We start from the raw sequence: 22,286 nt of genomic DNA, 5'->3' as shown, positions 1-22,286 counted from the left end.
AGCAAGTTATTTATTTGGATATACTTATAGAATCATAGAATCATAGAATTACTCAGGTTGGAAAAGACCTTGAAGATCATCAAGTCCAACCGCAGCCTAACCAGTAGCCTATCTCTTAAAAAACAACCACAAAACAATACCACAACAAGCATACTTGTCCTGTTCTTTGCTACAGAGAGCACAGAACTATAGTAGTATAACAAAATAGGTATCACTGACAATTTTCATAGCTAAATTGTTGGGAACAGAGCACTGAACAGGAGGCAACTCCATTGGATTGTGCTGATTTAGCAGAGGGTTGTTGGGGTTAGAGTACTATGGTTAGGCTGTGGTTCTTGATGATCTTTGAGGTCTTTTCCAACCTGAGTAATTCTATGATTCTATGATCCCCAGCACTTCCATTATTCTAGTGCAGTCACATGACATTCTTGTCCCTTTGACTCTGAAACTGAAACATGTAAAACAGAGAAAAAATAATGCATTCATAAGCTAAAGGAGATTCAGATAAAATTATATTATTGTTGTCTGTAATATGTATGAAAAAGACAGAAGAGGTGTGGTGTCTCACCTAATGTGTGTCACTGCCAACTCAGGATCTCTTCCAGTATTATGTTTTCTTGTGCACGTGCTCGTTTGGCTGGTGCTTTTGTACTGTTGTGTTGTACTAACAAACTAAATCGCAACTACGTTTGTGTCAGACCTGTAGCATAAAACAGACAGGCATTTGTATGCCAAATTCTACTGCAAGGGCAATCGTTTCACTGGTTGTAAGTTTTTAAAAAGTACTGAGATTTTATTAAAAATCTCCTTTTAGGCAGAAGGAAGAGCTGGAACTCCTTACTTCTGGCCTTTGTTGAGTCTCTGCTACATTTCTTCAGTGGTTTTTCCTCTGAGCATCCCTTGCCAGAAAAGATTGCTCAGTTTTTAGGCTGATGTGGTCTATTTAGTGATCAGAGGGAAATAAACCCATCTGCCAGGATGAGTCCTTCAGAGTTGCAACCATATGCCAGGAGCTAGAGCTGCTCTGAAATGTCTTTAACTCCTATACTGAGGTCATCTCTTTCGGCAGCATGTGGGATCAGAGGTGGAACTAGGTGATAAATTAAAATACTCATCTTTTTTCAGCACTGCTTGTGAAGATCAGAGTCATTTTTAGTCATTTTTCATCAAATCTTTCATAGTTTTTACATCAAGGTTTTTGCAGAGCCCAATTTTGGGAAAAAGTTCAATAATTATATGGTCAGATTGATTTAAAAACCCTGATATCTTTTGCCGTGCTACTAAGAAAGAAGTATTTTTCTTTGAAAGCATTTTATGTACTGAAATAAAGTTGGCAAAGTAAATACCATTCAAAATTGGGAGGATTTGTGTTTGTTGTGAATTGTTTTGTTGTAATAGTTGCATTCAGGAAGTTATCAAGTTTAATGAGTTGATTATGCAAAAAGTAATGTTTTTTGTGACACTTCCTACTGAGCGTTATCTCTCTTATGCAAGATTTGGCATCAGGAAGAGCTGATAAGTATGTGACATATTCTTTGAGATTGGTTGTATAATTTAATTGACGCTAATTAGGCAGAAATACTCAGTTAGCACTGAGAGAAGCCTCTGAATATTCTTTCCAATAGTTTAAGTTTCTTCTTCCTAAGAGAGGTGTGTCTGATGATATGTCAAGGGGACTATATGTATTCGTTAGGGGCCCAGAGCTATGAGAATGGTGGAGCACCATTATTTAAATTAAACAGTATACGAATGATCAGAAATAACTGGGCTACTGTAAGGTGCTCTTTTTAATCACTGAAAATAATATAAAGCTACATGAAGTGTAAACCTGTGTGCTTTCTTTTAATGCAGGCTATACAATTACAGGTTTTTTACAGTGTGATGATGGGGGCGGTATGAACACATTAGAAAATATTGTACTCTAAGGGTCTTTGGATAACTTTTATGATGTCTCAAGTTCGGTATCTAAAAACAACAGTATGCCCCATATTACTAGATATATTGGAAATTCTTGCTTCTTATACAGAAGCATGTAAACAATAATACATAAGCATTAAATAAGACTATATTTGAACGCTTAATACATAATGTTATAATGAATTAATAATTAAGTATTTAAATGTGATGTAGAAGAAGTAAAAGCAAGAAACGTGAGATAAATAATTTCTTGACAGTTTAGAGGGATTGATATATCCCATACTCAGGAAAGAATTTTAGTTCTGTTTTTTAGAAGGCAAATTCAGTGTGTTGTATTGAACACTCATGGATCCAGCTTGCATCATCGTCAGCTCTTATTCATTTGTATTTCTTGTAGCCGCATGATCCAGTGTCGTATTACGCCTCTCTTTTTCACTGAAAAAGCTTTCGAAGTTATTATAAGACATCTTCGCATCTAAGATAAAAGCCTGTTTCATAATTTTGAGAATAAAATTGCTACGTAACAGCTGCTAATATCTACCTTGAAACGTTTCATGTTATTAATGATCTGTGATGTCTTGTTTTCTCACTATTTGGATTTAGCTCCTCTTTCATTCAGGTATATTGGTCTCCCTAAGCCTTTCTGGGCCACAGCTGGAGAAAGTGGTGATTGACAGGACCCTGGTGGGGAAGCTCATCTCCGACACCATCAGCGATGGTAATTACACCCACGTGCAAATCAATTGCCTACATTAACAATGGAGTAGAGAAACAGTATGTCAACAGGTAGACTAATTATTGCCACTGGGGACTTGCAAACACAACAAGTAATTGCATGTAATGCCATAGTTACAACCCTCAGGACTAAGAGCACTTTAAGAATAATAGTTAACATCAAAGTTTTCAGGCTTGTCAAATACTGAATGGGTTTCTAAAATTACCCATTTTCATCGCTATAAACGTGCCATTTGAACTTGTGTTTATTTCATAAGTGGGAAAATGGAACAGAAAAAAAGCAGTGCCCAACTTGTTAATTACACAGAATAGTTATTATTAAAATATTTTATGAGAAAATATAATGGATAAGATTAGTTAGATGGAAGTGCTCTGGTTTAGTTTATGAATTTCCAGCATCTTACCATCATGATTAGCAAATTACAAAGATTTTGTTTAGTGCAAAGGGAAAAAAGGGTGCCTTTTTAAAAGCTTTTTAGTACAACTATAGCTTTTTTAGTATGTCCCTACCTAGCTCCACTGACAACCAGAAGCCAATATCTTGGAATCTACATGATCAAATATAGGGAATTTCATGATATCTTCCGAATTCTTAAAAAGTAGATCCAAGTTACATCCTTTTAATATCAATATATGCTAGATTTAGCTTTGATCTTTAATGATTTCTTTTCAACCATACTCAAGCATCTACTGTCTATTGACCTGGCTATTTAAGAAAGCCGCAATGTCCTTCTCATATATAGGCCCTTCACTATATTTAGTGCTGAAAAATATCATTAATGTAACTATGTTATTTGAATCTTTAGGATCCAAAAAATTAATTCTAACCTCACTTATTGTATGAAGTTGTAGAATACACTTAGCATCATGACTTTTTTTCCACTCTGCTGCATGTTAGCAGACTACACAGTAGTCAAATCTTTTTCCCTGTTGTTTCTATTAGGAAGATTTCATATTTAAAGGTGACGGAAAGTGGGAAAGCGTCAAAGCTAAGGTGATATCCATGTTAAAATTACTTGTGGAATTTATGTAGAATTTACCCGCTCTTTTAAATGCTTTCACAAATAGTAAATAATGAACTTATCTGGTGACAGGTGACAGGATGAGGGCAAATGGCCTCAAGTTGCATTGGGGTAAGTTTAGGTTGGATATCAGCAAAAACTTTACAGAAAGGGTTGTTAAGCACTGGAATGGGCTCCCCAGGGAAGTGGTTGAGTCACCATCCCTGGATGTGTTTAAAAACCATTTGGATGTGGTGCTCAGGGACATGATTTAGCAGAGGGCTGTTAGTTAGGGTGGTATGGTTAGATTGTGGTTGGACTCAATGATCTTTAAGATCTTTTCCAACCTGAACAATTCTATGATTTTATGATTCTGTCCATACACTGCATTACATTGCCATAGAGCATTATATAATTAAAAAAACATTACTACTTAGAAAATTTAGACCTACCACAATAATGAAGCAATGAATACGTTTTGGTTTTTTTTGCCTGTATATACTCAAACTGCTATAAATAAGGTCATGTATTGGTTTATACTTTTATTTTCTTACTCAAGTATTAATGTCCACATCTGAAGGTGAAACGGGGCATCTTTTCAGTAAAAGAAAACCCTCCAAATACCTGTCATTGTAATATATATCTTTTTATGAACAATAAAAGTAGATACCTTTTTGCCCACACAAATAGTGTTCAAAATACAATGTTTTACATTGAACTCACCTCACTGTGAGCCAAGACGTAATGTTGTCCTATAATAAATTAACTTGAATCCAGCATCATTTCCTGTCATTCAAAATCTGGATTGGAATCGGGGTTGTAATGATAAATTTGTTCAAAAGGAATTTGATTTTCAGTAACTATGAATATGTTGAAATGGATAAGGATTAAAATCTACCACCTTGACACTGTAGTGTCTCAGAGTAGCGTGCCCTCTTAATATGTGGAATAATAGAAGTCAGATTGTATGCAGGGAATACAGAATTGAAACTGCATTTATCATCCTCATGCCTCCATGAAAGCACTCTTAGAGTTTACTTTTATATAGGTAAAATAATAATCTTTTTTAAAAGTTAATCAGAAATTATTAAAAAGTAGGTTACCTAAAAGACATCAATATTTGTCACTTGGTTTTGTAGCACTAAGGCCATGAGGCAGGAGCATGTAGGATATTGTCTGCACTGCCCATCTCTGTAGAGTAACCAGACCCAGCAGCGTAATATAGGTCTTCCTGAGGGCACCTCTCTGGATGACAGCATAACTAAGCCTGCAGTTGCATTCACATAGATCTAATTGTCATCAGAATTTCTAAGCTTGCTTTTCAGATGAGGAAAAACACAAACAAACACGACAGAACCTTCCAATATTTATGCCGTGAATCACATATATGTTTATTGTTATTAAAGCAATAACAGATGTGCATCACCCTTCTGTATTTCTCATCTTATCTGTGTGTAGACTTCTGCCCCAAGCCTGTGCCATCCTCCAGCAGAGCCTTTCTGGCTGCACAGCCGGGTGGTCTGAGCATGGCCAAGCACTGCACCTCTGCTCCTTCCACTTCTGCCCTGCAGCTGCAGTTGCTGTAAATCACAGCACTGCTCATCTCATCCACACCTGCCCAGGGATCTTCGAACCCCTCTTTCTTCAATCAGAACAAATTATGGAAGCACTGGATATGTGCTGTAGATCGTCTTTAATGTACGCTGTGTATGTGAGGATATAAAAATATTGGGTACATATTGCAGCTACACACTCAGTGGCTTTGAATTTTCATGTGTATTTAGGAGCTCAGTTAGAGCTTCTAACTCACAACATCAGATACTTGATCACTTCTATTTTTTTTCTTTTTTTCCCAAAACATAGTGTTATTGTGAAATTTCAAAGGCAATTTTTTGGCTTTAGGTTTCCCCCTTTCCATTTGCATACCACATAGTTCAGAGCTGTGCCAGTACATGACTATTGGAAACTGCAACTGGTTGTGAAACAGACTAAATCAAAGCAAAGCTGAATAGTCAGTTTTCACTGCTTGCCTTTAAGACTCAGCTGCTGTCAAAAACTACTAAAGGATATTAAAAATGCATTCAAAAGCCTATGATATGAGTCACAAATGCTTTGTTGTTGTTGTTGTTGTTTTTCTCAGGGGCTGTTTCTGCAGGGCTTTGTTTTTAAACCCAGTTCCAATTTCCCTTGCCTTTTTCCATTTAGCAGAGGTTTCTGAGTTTACTTTCTGAAAACAGCTTGCTAGCTTTACATTCATCCTGATTCTCATTAACAATTCCTCAGCAATCTGGTACTAGTTAGCCTGATGGCACATTTCATTCTCAGATATCTCTCTAAATGTAAGCAGCGTTTCAGTAACTGGATAACACTTGGGAAAAATCCTAGATAGCACCGTCTAATTAATTTTCATTGTCAAATTAGTTAATCGGTTTTATATTGAACTATTTTGGTCTGTTAATCAGTTTTATATTGAACCATTCCACTGCACTTTTTCAGACTTCAAGGGAATCTATTCGATCATGGTTTTTTGTGTTGCTCAGGTACATGCAAGTTAAGCTTTCAACAAGTTCATCACCCCTCTGAAGCATAATTCTGTTCATAACAGCCAGAGACTTACAATGTCAAAATACCAGGTACCCCTCAAGTACTAATTTGCTTTTATCATCCTCAAAGCCAGCAGTGCTGCATTAGGTGCACTTGCAGAATGCTGGTGCATATTGCTATAGAAAATAACAGAAGGGTGAACCATGATGAAAATGGATGTGGAAGGGCATAAAACATATAGCTGAATATAGTGGTAGCTTGATGTGAGATAATTTATTCAGGCTTATGTAATCTGACTACTCCCTAAGCTTTATTTCTCATTTCCAAGAAGGTCCTGGCAGGATGACACATGGATGTCTTTTAGGAGATTAGAGGCTTCAGTGCAATATTTAAGACAGTGTCTTGAAAAAATTGCTTTTTGCAGTGTCTCAGTGAAGGTTTCAGTAATCTGTTTTGTTCCTAGAAATAGGCACTATAGTGGTGGCATTCTTTTTTTTTCTTTCAGGTGTTCTTTCAGACAATTTCATCATCTTGTCATTTGAGGACTATAACCAACTCTGCTTCATTCAGTTTACAAAGAAGATGGATTCTCCCGATGTAAACAGAAGAAGACATGAGAAACTCTCTTGTTTGGATTTTAAGGTATAGCTGTCAATTGTGACTGTCTATGTTACAGTAACTATATGTATATATGTAACTATTGCATTATAATAACATTATGAATCACTGGCACTCGCTGAATGTAAATGGTCAGAACAGCTCAAATGCTAAAATTGACAGTTACTGAAAAGTTAAAAAAAAAAAACAAAAAAACATGGCATTCTGAGTTAAATGAATTAAAACTGTACCAAGAAGGATCCAATTTTCTACTAGGTTCTATTTAGGCTAAGGGCTCAGACACACAGTTGAGTTACCCCTGCTTAACAGATTACCTCATGTCAGCTGAGCAGCAGTAACTGACCCTTAGCACATTCTCAGCACCTAACAAGCATGAAGTAAAACCTGTAATGGTAAAGCTCAGTGTAAAAGATTTAAGCTAATGTGTTTTGCCTCTTGTTTGCTGTGGGCTAAAAATGCACACATGGTCAATTACTACGGCTCAGCCGATATACACAAACTTGTGAAGCTGTGGTAATTCAGTCATCTGTCTGAGGCTGTTGTAACTGCAGAAGTCTTAATTTCTAGTTACAGTAATCATATTGTTAGGAGAGTTGGTTTTGCAACTAAGCTGCTGAACTAAGACTCAAAATGTAGAAGCTGAGTTTCTTACCGCTGACAAATTATGTATATATAACCTTAGGCAAGTGACTTAGTGTCTCTGTATCTCAATTCCCCGTTTATATAGTGCAGATTAAAATACCCCTTGTTCCAAGCTTTTATGTATGTGTGTGTCTATACCACAGTCACAGCAGAAACAGAAAGGCAGTCAGGTTTAAACTGGCAGGTTTGGGTGTCAGTAGAAACCCATTCATCTCAAGCGAAATTATGCTGTGTCTTGGCTGGGTTGGGTTATGTAGACATAACCCATTTCCACCGTAAGTTCTTTGGCTTCAGGACAGCGTAACTCTGACCTTAGGTGGAAGTGCTCGGTACTACAACAGCATAACAAAATAATCATCTAAAGGCAATATGTTTTGATCAGGCAAATTAAAAGGCTGAGTCCAGTTCACTGCAAGGAAGATGAGGTGTCAAACCTTTGCTCAAGAAGAGTAGAAGGGTGTAGTGAGCAAAAGAGTGATTTTGTATTTATTTAAAACTGAATAAATGCTGAGGACTTTTGTGCTAGCAAACACTTTCCCTTTGGCACCTCCTCGCTAGTTTGGTTCCTCACATAGACAATTTGCAAGATTAGAAAGGATATGTTTAAGTTTTGCCATATTACATTTTAACTTGCTTGGGAGAAATATTTTCTGCTAGGATGAATATCTAAAACATTTTCCAGGCTGTTTCAGTTCAGGGCCTCTTTTCAGCAATGATTTGTGTTTGCGAGATTGATCCTACCTCTATAACGTGGATTTGAGACAGTTCACTGTTCACCAGGAACTGAGCTGATACGTAGTTTACTTTAAAATGATGTGCACTTGTGCCTGGCCTACGGTGTTTAAGGCTGTGCTTAGAAGCAAGGTTGGCAGGTAGTTGTGGTTTTTATTTCTTTTTTAGTAGCTGTAAACTCTAACTAAGAAACCGGAAAGCTGAAGATTGCCTTCATTTAATTGTAAGGGCTGTAGCTTCTTACTGTAGCTACATTTAGAAAATAATGTATTTTCATTCTAGGTATTGCTGTGTCCATTTTGGATCTAATGGTTATGCCATTTTTCCTTGGAAAGAAAGGAAGCCTAATCCATAGAAAAGTGTCTCTGCCCCAGGAAACCAGAAATATATACTGGCTTCCTTAATAGGATTGTTATGTTCAGTTATTTGCTTGCACAGCTGAGCTTCAAGAAACACCTCTGTGTTCAATGGTAACTTTGCTTTCTCTTGAAATCAGTGGGAATCACTGTGGATTATTTCTTTGCCAGCCAAAAAAGGCATTTGCATTTTTTAATTGAATATTCCTTTGTGTGAAGCTTTCTAGTTAGGCAGCTAAATGTAATTTTTATTATCTTCAAAACTGCACTAGTGTGAGCCAGCAGAAACTATTATTCACTACTGCAATAATATTGTGTCAGCTCTCTGCACTTGAATTAGAGTTCTTCAGGGCTGCTTATGGTCAAACTTACAAGAACTAATAACAAAAGGAACAGTAACAAAAGAAGAAACAACAGATCTTCCTTAATTGCAAATGTGCAAACAATACACACTTTAAAAAAAAAACAAAACAGTTCCTTAGGCTTGATATTATTTTCAAGGGCAATCAAATTAAAAGGTAAGTTGCGCTGGTATAGAACTACCATAGGATTAAAATGCAGAACAAAGATTCAGGAAATTTGAGTACAGCTTTCGTCTTTGCCTCTCGCTTTCAATGCAGCCTTGAAAAAGGTACACGGTATTTGGATTTTGGTTTCTGTTTTTAAAATGCTTGCTTGCAACGATATGTTACAATATAATTAAATGGCTGTCATACGTAGATTTTAATTCATTTGGAACATGGACAGATGCAAGTTCACGTTGATCGGTGTCCAGACTAATGTGGGCAAAACTGACAGGGAACTTTAGGCAGCGTTAGACTGCCAGAGTGCTATTAATAGGGAGGAAAAAGTCAACCATGCTTTCTTTCTATTTTGATGTTTATTCAAAAGTTTCTTTTTTACACAGTACGCACCTAAATGGATGAATTACTTCCTCCAGCCTCTCCTTTCTAAATTATGCCACCTTGGGTTTTATGTACACTTTGAAAAAAGGAACATTTATTGTGTGAGTCAGTGCAGGATTAAAGGACATGGGAAATACAAAAACCACTATGGCCATTTGCCTTTTCTCATTGGCACTAGTCCATGTTTGAGAGCACCGTGTCTTATTACAAAATGTAAAGATAGGTAAACAAAAGATTCTCAGCTGCTATTAAATGTGAAATTGTTATGAGCAGTAAACACTGCAGCACAGCGCTAATTAATATCTGTCCATCCCCAAAATAATGTATTATCAACAGATCCACTGTTTATACACAGTTTGAATTCAAATAGCAGTGATCTGTTCCCTTTTCTGTATGCGTTATGTTTTTACTTTTAAATAGGATCTTGACAGGTAAAAGTATGCTATAGTCTGAAAATATTGACCTCTCGTAAGTTTTTCCCATCTATGTATTTTTAATCCATTTCAATTAACTGAAGCAGGAGACAGTACAAGGAGTTAAATGTTTACTGTGAGAGAACAACATTGGTAATTACTTTGATTTCAGTTCCTTTTGATGTGTATTCAGGGGATGAAGAGGTCAATAATATTATGACCATGCAAATAGAAAAGGGTTCTTTTTGACCATATAAAAAACAGCAAAGGATTATTAAAGCATTAACCTTGATTTTAATGGCCTTGGTTGAGTGGTGAGATCACAATTTGGATGAGCCTGATTATTTACTAAATACAATACATAAATGCAACGGGTTCTTAACACCCATTGCACTCTGGCATTATCGCATTACTGCCATCCTTTGTTGCCTTGCAGACAGGAATATGAAAGCAATCTGTCATGTAGTGAGACTGGCTCCAGAAGCATTTCTCTGATAAGAAGACCCCCTGCCCTTTGCTAGTGTCTGGTCCAGTAGGCTTAGCCATGCGCTTAATCCCCAGAAAGTGGTTCGATTATTGCTGACCAGCAATGGCAAGATAGTTTTTTTTCTCCCCTAGCTATCAACCTTCCATTAATTCCTTAAGCAGAAATGCGGTGCAATCTATATTTCCTTGGCATGTGTCACCCAGATGGTGCACTGCTCATGTTTTCAAATAACCATGCTCCAAAATAACAGAGTTTGAATAATAAATTCCACAAATCCTTCCTGAGAAAGAGGCACAATTCTCCAGAGCTGCATAAACTTTACGCATGATGCTGTAGCTCATCCACATTATGCAGAAAAGTATATACTCTCTCACAAAGCAGATATTTGTGTCTGTGTTCCTTAATTTAGGGAAGAGAAAGAAAGATACGTGCTTGCTCAAACAGCATAGAATATATTTAATATTTGATTATGTCTTAAACACTAACCTTAGCTCTCCGGTCAGCATCGCAGAACTTGTCATTTAATATGGCTAAGCTTAAATCCTGTGTGTAGGTCGATGCTGTCAAGCAACCATGACTGTACATTTTGGTATTGATTGGAGTCATTGCAGTAAATTCCTTCTTAACTCACATTCCTTTCCTTCCCAATCCCCTCCCCATAGATAAAAGTGTGAGCATGTCTCATTCTGTCTGAGGAGTTATTTTTCACATTTACAGACAGCCTATATGGAGATATACGTGCACAGTCCTCCTGTGTGTATATAGATTCTCTTGCACATATGCAAAGTAAATGCTCCCAATTGCTCCCACTGTGCTGTTTTATCACCTTAAATATTTTCTGCATTTTTTTTCTTCCATCAGATTTCTTACACTGATATACCTGGACCAGAAGGTAGGAGGATGAAACGTCACCTGGCAATAAACTGTATGCAAGATATGGCCATTTGCTGGTGGTCAGCAGCTAGTGATGGAGCATGGCCTTGGTCTCCTATTTCCTGTGAAAGGGACAGAGCCAACCTCTTGCTGTTAGGCTGTGCACATGGCAAACTGGAGGTAAAGTTCTGAACTCTCTTGTTATTTGATTTTTCAGACTTGCTAAAGAAAAAAAGAAACTATTCAGATGAAATGCTTTTTCAGGTAGATAAAGAGAAAGAGATGTTTAAAATGTAAGGGAGGAGAATGGGCCATCTTTGTCTTAAAATAAAATTATCAATTATTTAGTGAGGGAAAAAAAAAACAACACATTATTTAGTATGTTTAGTATTTTTGCATCAAAACTGACAATCCAGGAAATGTAACAAGTAAATTAGGTTTTAAAATGGAATAGCTTTGAGACTGTTGCCACTAAAACTTCTTTAACCTGTTTTGGAAACTGTAGCTGTTGCATGTTTCTCCAATACAATTATTTTACTTTGTCTGCAATGTTAACCAATAGGTATTTCTTAATCTACTTTAAGCGTTCTATTGTAAGCTTTTAGCTACAAGCAGATGCTTAAATTGTTGTGATGACTATTGATCAAATTAGGGACTGTTTTCTCATAGAAAAAATCAAAATTCCCCCTGTACTTGTAATGCACAGAAATGTAGGCTACAAGTTAGAACAGGTTTACAGGCTGACCCTCCTCTTGACACTTGTTTATCCTACATTCTTAGGCATTTCATTTTTATTTGATAGATTTTTAGAATATTTGAATCCGGTTTTTTTATGCTTGATAAAAACTTTTAAATGAAACAATCTGAGCATATTTTGAAAGAACTACAGCTTGAATTTAAAATAGATAAGCTGTTCTGGACTAACATCTTATACAGACGTTATAGACTGTTTTATTTTCAGTTAAGTTTAAGCCACTTCTGTTGTGAGCTAAAAAGGCACTGACTGTGGGAGAAGAGCACGAACTTCAGGGCCAGCTGTGGGATAGCTGTTCTGTGGTAGCTATTACAGGCTATTTCCCTGTAGGGAAAAACCAAAAGTAACACTTCAAATAAGCTGCTCCTTGTAAACAACATTCAGTTCTCTTTAATTTGGGAAGATGTACGTGTTAAAACATCTTAGAATTATTATTTTGAGAAATAATATTAATTTCAGTGTGCTTTTTCCCTTGGGATTTTCTATATATTGGAAGCGAAAGAGAAAATATAGTTAAGACAGTTTTCCTTTCTTATCTCTGTCATTAATCACTGCAGAATTTAAGTTTAAATTACCTCCATTTCCACCTTCTATTCTCCTTTTCAATTGACCTCTCCCCACTGGTGGTTATCTTGGACTCGTCTCTCTCCTCCGCCAGACACACACCTGCAGTTCTCAATTTCCACTGCTGCTATGACCAATCACATGTGAAAATGATTCTGGTACTTAAAACATACATCCGTTCTCTTATGTTTTTGCAGCATGGTCTCCTATGCGAGTTGCATGTTATGAAACGTCATCCTATTCACAGCTCACATCTAATTTCTTACCGTACCATCTGTAAGTCCTGCTTCTGAGGAACAGTGACATTCCCATGCTATTCATTTCCTTTCCATGTCTCTGTGTGTTCTTCCAGGACGCTCCCTAATGTCACTTTGCCATCTCTATTTTCTGATTTATTTTTCTTTTATCGATTCATTTCTTCTATGAAATTCCCAGAAGCTCCCCCTTTAGTTAACAGCTTTCTTTCTCCCTTTCATTTCATATGTTATAGGGAGATTTCCAAATTACAGCACTGATCTGCACCTTTCGGAGCACCTTGTTTTTATCCTTCTTTGGTTTAGACTTTAAATCGCTCGGGGCTGAGGCTGTCTAGTAAAGTCCCAAGCACATCACTTGGTGCTTAACACAATAGTGATAATAAGCATTCACTGAGCCTTTAGGCCTAAACTCATAATCCTTTTAATTTAGCCTATATTGTAATATAAATATGAGGAAATTATTTTAAAAAGCAGAACTACCAAATTTAACTGTTCAGTCCCTTTTCATCCTTTGCCTACACTTGTCTGTTTAAATTCCAAGCTCTTCACCTGACATTTCTTTTTCTTTATTTGTCATTAAAATACTCAGCACTGTGCCACTGTTATGGAAAATGTGTAGCTATATAAATGTACAGATAATGATTAGTTTTGCTGATTGCAGTCTGTTCCATGTATTTAACTCTTGGGTGCTTTTCCTGTGTATCCATAACGTGTAACCTGCAGTACTGTTCATGTTTTTCTTCCTTGTTTTTTCTAGTAACTCTTATAGTTGGTAGTTAAATTCCCCTTCCCAGACAGGGGATGTCATAACCCAGCAGCTCTAGAACTAACATCAATCCCCAGTCTGCAATTAACCTAAGTAAGTGTTTCCCCCCCAGTCTATTGGAGGACCACTTTAACTTAACATTTACAGCTTTTGAGGATCATGGGATAGCTTAAACTGACTACAAACACAGCTAGCATTTCTAGACAGCTTCTAAACAGTTAATCTGCAGGTCAGGTAGCACAGTGTTTCTGTAAACCTGATTATTTGCCTGTCTTTGCTCCTACCACTTTACCATTTGTAGTATTCTTCAGGTATAGTCCTGGAAGAAAAACATGACATGATCTTGTTATGTATAAAAGTAAATCCATATTTATCATATTTTGACCAATATCATGATTTATTTATTTTTAACCAGTGAATGATTATTGTCAACAGAAGAATAGTAAGAAGAATGAACTTAAGACAGTTTGGAGAACTAATCAAAAAGGAATGTGTTAAATTAATGACTCTAACATTTTATGCAAAAATAATGGTATCATATAAGAATATCCCAGGAATAGCTCTGGGACAAGACAGCCCAATCCCTTGTCATATTAATATCCTGTAACTAACTACATTATGCACCAAGGTGACTCACGTTAACGTACACTGTTTGGGCTATTGTGTACCTCGGCAACACTTCAACTTAAAGAAGAAAATCCATTTTATATTTTAAATATACTATAGATGTGACTGGAATTGTGCTCTATGGCTTTATGTCTTAACATTTGCTGCTATTAACTCTAAAGGTAAACATTATCCTTTAAAAAATGGGAACAACTTTTCCCTTGAAAAACTTGATTTCTTTTACTTTCTTTTGTCTTTTTTTTTTGTCTGTTTTTTGTCTTTTTTTCTTTTTTTTTCTTTTTTTTTTTCTTTCTTTTTTCTTTTTTTTTTTCCTGCAACCAGCAGTTGCTGTGTTGCATGCAATAGGATTCAGTTAGGAATCCTCCCCTGAAGAAATAGAGGTGCTTTTCTGGTTAATGCATGACAGCCCTGGTGTGTGATGTATGTTGGTCCTGCTGCTGCAGCAGTGCCTGTTGAACTTCTGTCTGCTTTTGTGTGTGTCTTGGTTTCCTTTGGTAAGCCCATCCATTCTCCAATTTATGTGTTTAATTGATCGTTTGTTTCTTTTTTGTTAAAGTGCCAGTGGTCAAGGATGCTATTTATGTTGTCTGACTGTGTAGATAATGCAAGAAAATTTTGAAAGCAGAAGAGGAATCTTCCAGAGATCATTTCAAACAATTTACTTTGCATAAATGGGATCATATCTGAAACCATCCTTAGATTAAATGCTTTGACAGAAAGTCATGTTAAAATCAACTTGAGTAGCAAACATGAACAAAAATAGCAGAAGTTAATAGGTGATGATGCCAAGGCTCAGTTGCTGTAGTACTTTGCATTTGTCTTTGCTATGTTTATCTTCACTCCTTTTACCGCTAGTACAAATTGCTGAAATTATACTTCAGTCTTATGGGAACAGTGATTTTCCTGAGAGAGAACATAATCTTTTCACCCAGGAAGCAACATTTAAGAGTTATTTCCTTTACACAGTGCAACAAACTTGTAAAATAAACACATCAGAACTTACATGAGCGAGCTCTTACTGTAGCAGTCAGAAAAGCGTCTGCATTGAGTGACTCAACAGTCAGATACCTCTCACACACATGGAATAAGGACTGTAAAATCCTTGATGTCATGTTTGCTTAAAAGTTTGGTGAATAATACAGGATAAATGTTGTGGTGATTAGTTTTGAAAGAAAATCAGAATAAATGTTGGCTGGAGATCTAAAATAGTAAGACTGCACTTGGGACTGGAAATCCTCTGAAGCCAAATAAATAAGCTGGAGCCTTGTATTTTTATTGTAGAAGAAATATATATTAATTATTAGGTGTTTGTTTTTTTTTCCTCCTTCACAGTGCTGTATTTAAATCTGTTTTACTCCAGTGTGCACTACACTTCCCACTTCATGTTTCTAATTAAAGTGTTCATTGTTACTTGGAGCTTCACTGTGTGAAATTTAGCGAGCTTTTCTTTAACATCCATAAAATATATCAAACATTTGTCTCATCCAGTAGACGCACAATCCAGTCACAGCAAGCTAATTTCTGCTTCTTTTGTTTTGTTGTGTTTTTGTTTTTCTTTTTAATCTGCTTGGTAAGCCAATTTTCTACTTAAGTACTACTGTTTAAAACTTGTATTTGTTTTGATATGTGGGCTTTATCCTTTCCCAGTATTCTATGCAGAATACTTCAATTTTAAGTGCTCGAAGATTTGCGATGAAGAAAGTGATACCACTTAGACAAGCTAGTGCTATTATTTCTTTCAAACATTAAAAGGAAGAAGGTATGTCAGCTAGCATGATTCAGATCCCATAGTTATCAAGACTGTCAGATTCCTTTACTTGGATTGATATGATTTCTGAGTTAGGATTTGAGAAGCTGGCATGCATAGTATCTCTCTTACTGCTATCAGCTGATGCAGGGCACAGGCCAGTACTGAAGGAACAAAGTTGTATAAATGTGTACTAGTGGTGCTTGACTACTGCATTGATAAGGGAAATGTACAAAAGTTATGTGGATACATCTAAAATCCATTTGCTGGGCTTCTGTAGTGTCACTAAACTATGAAGGATTTTAAAAGAACATCATTTTATTTATTTTACAGAAAGTAATGCAAAATACTTCCAGAAACCTTCTTTTGAAATCCAAGTTTAAATGACTGGTCCAAGATCTATGGACTAAATAGTAGTGTGATAGGATATCTTTATCTTTTTAGATTCTCCAGCCTGCTCCCTCCTCCACAGTTCTGACTGTTGTCCTGTGTACTGTTGGGAAAACTCCTACAGCTTTAATCTTCGATTTCTCCAGGAAAATTTTGATTTTGTTAACTGAAAGATATACTGCTATGGTGATGTTCCCCTTTAGGAGTTTGGAACCACTGCTTTCCAGGAATTCCATCAGATTCCTTCAGCTGAACTGCTATAACGCTATGTTCACTCCATTTATGAGCATGTCGCTACTTACCATGTAGATAAACAACTGGCGGCTAATGGAGTGCCATCTTCTTGGAAAAAAATATGCTTTGATTGCTAGTCTTTGTATTGCTTAGATTCATAGAACTGTAGGATGGTTTGAATTGGAAGGGACCTTAAAGACCATCAAGTTCAAAGTCTGTGCCGTGGGCAGGGCTGCCCCCACCAGCTCAGGCTGCCCACGGCCTCATCCAACCTGGCTTTGAACGCCTCTGGGAATGGGGCACCCACAGCTCTCTGGGCAGCAGTGCCAGGGCCTCACCACCCTCTGAGTAAAGAATTTCTTCCTTATATCTAATCTAAATTTAACCTCTTTTAGTTTAAATCCATTATCCGTTGTCCCATCGCTACACGCCCTGATAAAGAGCCCCTCCCCATCTTTCCTGCAGGCCCCCCTCAGGTACTGGAAGGCCTGGAAGGAATGCTTTTTTTTTTTTTTCCTTCAAAAGTGTTATCTTAGCCTCATTAACATGGTTTTGTACTTGCATGTCTCTGCTTTAGTTCTTCAGTTTGTGACATGAGCAATTATTAATAAAAGTAAAATTTCTGACACAGAAACTCAGTTCTTCCCCCTCAGATGAAAGAGGAATATCCTTTTGCCCCCCTCAGAGTGCCAAATACCAGTTACATTCAGTAAAATTGGAAACCAGAACAAAGAGGTCTCTAGGCTTGCTGCTCTTCCTTCAAGAGGCAAATGAGGCCACCGATGCGTGAGAAGCAGTTTATCGGTTCCAATCTTAGGAGAAATGTTTCTCTTGTTTTCAGCCAGTAATGTCTAGAAAGTTGCCTTTGAGCCCAGTTTGTTTGAACATCATGTGAAAACTTATGTTTTGTAAAGTAACGAGTAGTCTTCCTTTTCTCTCAGGAATATTTCCCTAGTATATAATTTCTTTACATACAGCAACCAGCTCTACCCTGAACTTCATTTCAGGGACCGGCTTTCAAAATTATGAGCAGGTAGGAAACTTCTCGTTTCAAGGCTAATTAATTTAGGCCTTCCAAAATGTACAATTCTACTTTCTTTTAAATTCAAGCTAGCAGCCAACATTTTATCCTTCTTTTGCACTAGCATGACAGAACAAAATTATTAGAGGTGGTTTGATTGCTGACTTTCAAATGATCAGATGACAACGTTTATTTTTTTCCATTCCTGTTTCTATTGCTGTTTTCCAGCAGTTCTTCTACTGAAAAATCCACGATTCCTGTGTTTTCTTCTCTGTTGTCTTAATATTCATGTCCAGTCTCTCTTCAGAGTTTAATGTTGCTTTCAGTCTTTCATCTCTCATATGCTCAATTATTGTGTTGATCTTCATGACCTTCTTGTAGCTGGTGTGATGTCCAGAGAGGAACACTGGTTTGGAATCAAAATATGTAGGTAACTAATGTGGTGAACTGAAACCTGCCACACGAAAACAGAAACATGAGTCCCAGGGGGCCTCAAGGCTCGTTTCACTTAAGTTTTGAAGCTTTGAAGGCTTGCTTGGGCAGGATTTCTATTTCATGCATTTGAAAGCCAGCTATCTGGATCTCTGTGCGTAGTCAGAACAAGTGACAATTTACATTGTCTTTACTTGAGGTTACAGAGCTCTGTGGTCACGATAATCCTTTGTCCACATAGCCCCTTTACAGGTTGCCTTGCTATGCAATTTAACATACTAATAAGCTACACATCGCAAGCAGTTCTAAAACCAAACTTCTGAACAGTAGCCACTGCACATTTTATGGACTTACTTAAATTACTAGCTGCAGAGGCTAAGTCATTGGGAAGCAAATGGAGCAGGTGAGAAATGGATTTTCAAGCTGTATAGCTTATTTCACCTCTTATTTCCTCTTTGGTGTATATTTTCTTCAATCACTGTTCTTCATTGAATTCAGATTACCTGGTTTCCACAAGTTGGATGCATTGGCTTCTCTTGTAGATGCTTTCATATCTGATGTTGTTTCTTAAGTAGTTCTTAGTATGTCCCTAACAACTCATACTAGCTAGGACTTCTGGTTTGCAGACACAGAATTACAATGATTTTTCTTGCTTTTAAATGAGAAGCCCTTCTGCTCACAAAATAAGTAAACATCCTAATCAGTCTGATCAGATCCCAAATTCATTTGTTGCTTCTGCAGTAATGGGTGGTATGCCAAAGAAAAACATACTTTCTTAGTCTCTCACTTTACAAGTTGAAAAGCTAAATTGCACATTCAGTTAGTCTAGTGGTCTGTAGAAATCAGCTTTAAACTGTTCAAGTATACTGTGCATGTTTCTGTTTTCACTCTGAAGTTACCAGGTTTTCTCCATCTCTGTTTTTACTATCCCTTTTCATAAATGGCACTTGCATACCACCTAGACTCAAAAGAAGCAATTTTAGTGTCAGGTCAGCAACTTTATCCTGTGAGTAATGCCATGGATATACCTGAGGGTGAGGTTTGACTCAATTTAATACTTTCTATTTCTAGCAGTGTTTATCTTCTATCTCTTTCAGACAAATAGCTTTTTATAAACCATTTGTAACTTAACTACAACTAGTACTTCTCCCACACTTTCCCTCCTACAGTCATCTACAGTACCTCTCTCTCAGATATGTAATGAATCTGCATTGGACTCCACTGTTACCTCCATCACTTTATGGTATTTCTCATGTTTTTACACTTCAAATTCTTGCTCCTTGCCAGCTGCTGTCTTTGGATCACACTCTGCCTTTGTGTTCTACTTTATTCAACCTGCAGGTACCTCTAAAGAGCACATCTTCTCTTCTGTAACTAATTATATGGCACCAAAAAGCATCTACCACCTACTTGTTTGGCAGTGTGTAGTGTACATTGTTTAAACATGCCATTGTTTCCAACACTACAGTATAATATTTTCTGCTACCATGACCAAGAGCAAATGATCAAAAAGTGGTGCTTAGAGTAGTCTATTATGAATTTTTCAAGATATTTTGGGATTTTTCTTTTCACTTTTTCTGAATAATCATCCTTTCTTTGATATGTCAGCATCTCATTTTTCTTCTAGTAGGACTGTTAGGACTATCCCCTCTTTTATCTTCAATGCTGCTAACCTATTATATTTTCTGAGTAAAAGAATATGGCTCAGACTCTATAGCAATAAATTAACCTTTTAAAAGCCCAAACAATAGATTTAATAACTTGTTTTAGCTTATGGAGTAATAAAAAAAGATGTATTTTCAGCTGTCTAATTTTAAATTGTCAAAGTTCAGGATATTTTTTTACAAATAACTACCTAAGCATTTTGTTGGTTTTTTTTTACAGGTTCTGAGTTATGTCCGTACAGAATGGGATCCACTTGATGCTTGCTTCAGCACTAAAGAGCCTTACCAGGTTCACACAGTTGAACACTCCATCTCTGCAGATAAAGAGCCCATGGCTGACAGCTGCATCTACAATTGTGCTAGAAGCAAAATTCGGTGTGCAGCAGTCACCAGAATACCTCTACAATCAAGGGCCATTAGCTGCTGCAGAAATATTACAGAAGACAAACTAGTCCTGGGCTGTGAAGATTCATCAATAATTCTATATGATGCCTACAACCAAGTGACTCTGTTAGCCCAAGCAAAACTATCACCTGCATTAATAACCTACCACCCTTCTGAGGCCATATTCCTGGTTGGCAGCTCTCAAGGGGAGCTGCAGATTTTTGACACAGCACTGTCCCCAGTTAAAATTCAGCTCTTGGCAGACAACTATGCACCTGAGGCAACTCTGCAATTCAGCAAACACTTTTACGTGTCTAGCAGCCTCATCCAGATTCAGTGGGCTGCTGCTCAAGCTGCATCTCCCAGCACTGATGGCACAGATGTTCATGATCTTTTGTTCATTAGGTTTGACAAAGGACCCTTAGGAGTACTTCGCTTTAAACTTGGTAAGTTACTGAGCACACCTATCTAGCCTTTAGGCTCTCAAGGAAACATCTGTACCTCAGAAGTGTTGTGTAGTTTGAAAACAGCATTTTAGATAAATGGAGCCAAAACCTTAAAAACTCACAATTCTGGTGATCTCTAGAAGATGCAAATCAAGGAGTCCATTATGTTTCACTATTCTTTAATATCTTTTATTGTGGTATCTGATATGTGAGTCAGGATCCTATTATTTTCCCTACCAAACAGTTTCTGATATAGAAAAGTATTTTCATCTGTAGAGTACAATTGTAGCTATTGTATTCACTCTGTATAAATACCTGTAACATACCAAAATAAGCTACATGTCATAATAGGATAGTAATGCTATCCTCTTTTCTAAACAGGTTAGTTTTGTGTACGATACAACTCTCTTTGCCATTACAATGTATGTTTTTTTCAGTACTCTCTTTATTCCTGGCCTCAGTAGATGAAGTCACACCATTTTTCCCCTTAAAAACCTCACACAAGAAGGAAGGTTTTCATACCCTTCAAAGAAGTTTAGCATCCCAAATAATTTACCAGCAGTTGTGAATAAAAGAAAAAAAGTAATAACGGTCAGTTTAGAATTTATTAGCACTTCTCATTTTAGGTGTGAAGAGGATTTAAGAGAGTAAAACCGTAACTAACTTCAATTTACAAACAGAATAACAAGAGTAAGGGAAAGCTGAAAGGCTTTTTAAGAGTTACATGAGGAGTCAGTGGCTGAACTAAGAATAAAACCCCTGTGGTTCATCATCAGGGAGAACTGCATTCATTCCACTCAAGCCAATCAAGTTTCAGTGGTGCAGACCCAGTGTGAGAGCTAAAAAACCAATCATGCTTAAATTTTCTGACTACCAATCCAGTGTTTCCCCATGACAGGCAGCCATTTTGAGTGTACTTTATTCTGGAAAATTTCAGTACTTTGCCCATTGTCTGTCCAAGAAATAAGGATTACCTTTGTCGATCTTTGCAGCAATCTGTTTGGGCTTTTTTTAGTGTTTTTTTTCTTTTTTTTTTTTTTTTTCTTTTTTTTTCCTTCTTTTGTGGTAACTATTTCCTATAAATCTATTGTGATTAGGAAGACACCTACTTTAAAAAAAACGAGGTGACTGTGAAGTTTGAATGTCATTTGTGATATGCATGTGCTCTTCTGTGGGAAAAATCCTGTCTAAACATTGGAAAGTCTGGCTTTACCAAACCTTTACAACATACGCCACTGCAAAATTAATGTCACCAAGAAAAACATTGGACTGATTTACGACTATATACCTTTAAAAGAACTGATCCAGATTAATACTTTTATCCAAAATTGCTGTTAAAAATGTTTACAAATCGCCATTTATTTCAAGATAATTCAGCTGTATTGTGTTCAGTGACAGGTTTAATGGTTGCAGAGCCCCCCAGAACACTAATTAAAACAGCTATTTGATGCTTTTGTGCATGTTGGCCATTAAAAAAAACATCCTCTAAATTACCTCTTACCTGTCAAGCAGAAGGCACTCTACCCACACCTACCTTGCTTTTCTATAGTCCTCCCTTGTGGGGTTCACTCACAACAGCTTTCCAGAAAGCACAGCTTTCCCCTTGCTATCTTTAGCACATTTATGTTCTTACGGAGGCAGCAGGCTCTCAGTGCAGGGATTTAGAGGCCTTTCCTGATAATTGCCAGCTTGTAAACTTAATTGGACTGTCTCCCTGGGCACCGTTCCTAAATCAATTAGGCAGTGAGTTGGCCGTCATCTCTTTTTCCCTAGTAGG

General features: G+C 37.0%; 1 protein-coding gene across 8 annotated transcripts in view; it reads left to right on the top strand.

Moving 5' to 3' along the window:
- WDPCP (WD repeat containing planar cell polarity effector) overlaps positions 1-22,286 on the top strand; it is a 139,170-nt gene that overhangs the window by 58,209 nt on the left and 58,675 nt on the right. For all 8 annotated transcript variants that reach the window (XR_011903103.1, XM_072332476.1, XM_072332479.1 and 5 more), the window contains 4 exons: positions 2,521-2,635; positions 6,703-6,839; positions 11,212-11,403; positions 19,900-20,509. Coding sequence is in view for 7 of the 8 variants with exons in the window: in XM_072332476.1 (XP_072188577.1) it covers positions 2,521-2,635; positions 6,703-6,839; positions 11,212-11,403; positions 19,900-20,509 (1,054 nt within the window). In the remaining variant the exon portion in view is untranslated. The remainder of the gene's footprint in view (positions 1-2,520; positions 2,636-6,702; positions 6,840-11,211; positions 11,404-19,899; positions 20,510-22,286) is intronic.

This window comes from Excalfactoria chinensis, chromosome 3, assembly GCF_039878825.1.
Source record: "Excalfactoria chinensis isolate bCotChi1 chromosome 3, bCotChi1.hap2, whole genome shotgun sequence".
NCBI lineage: Eukaryota > Metazoa > Chordata > Aves > Galliformes > Phasianidae > Excalfactoria > Excalfactoria chinensis.
This window is presented reverse-complemented; position numbering and strand designations above follow the sequence as displayed.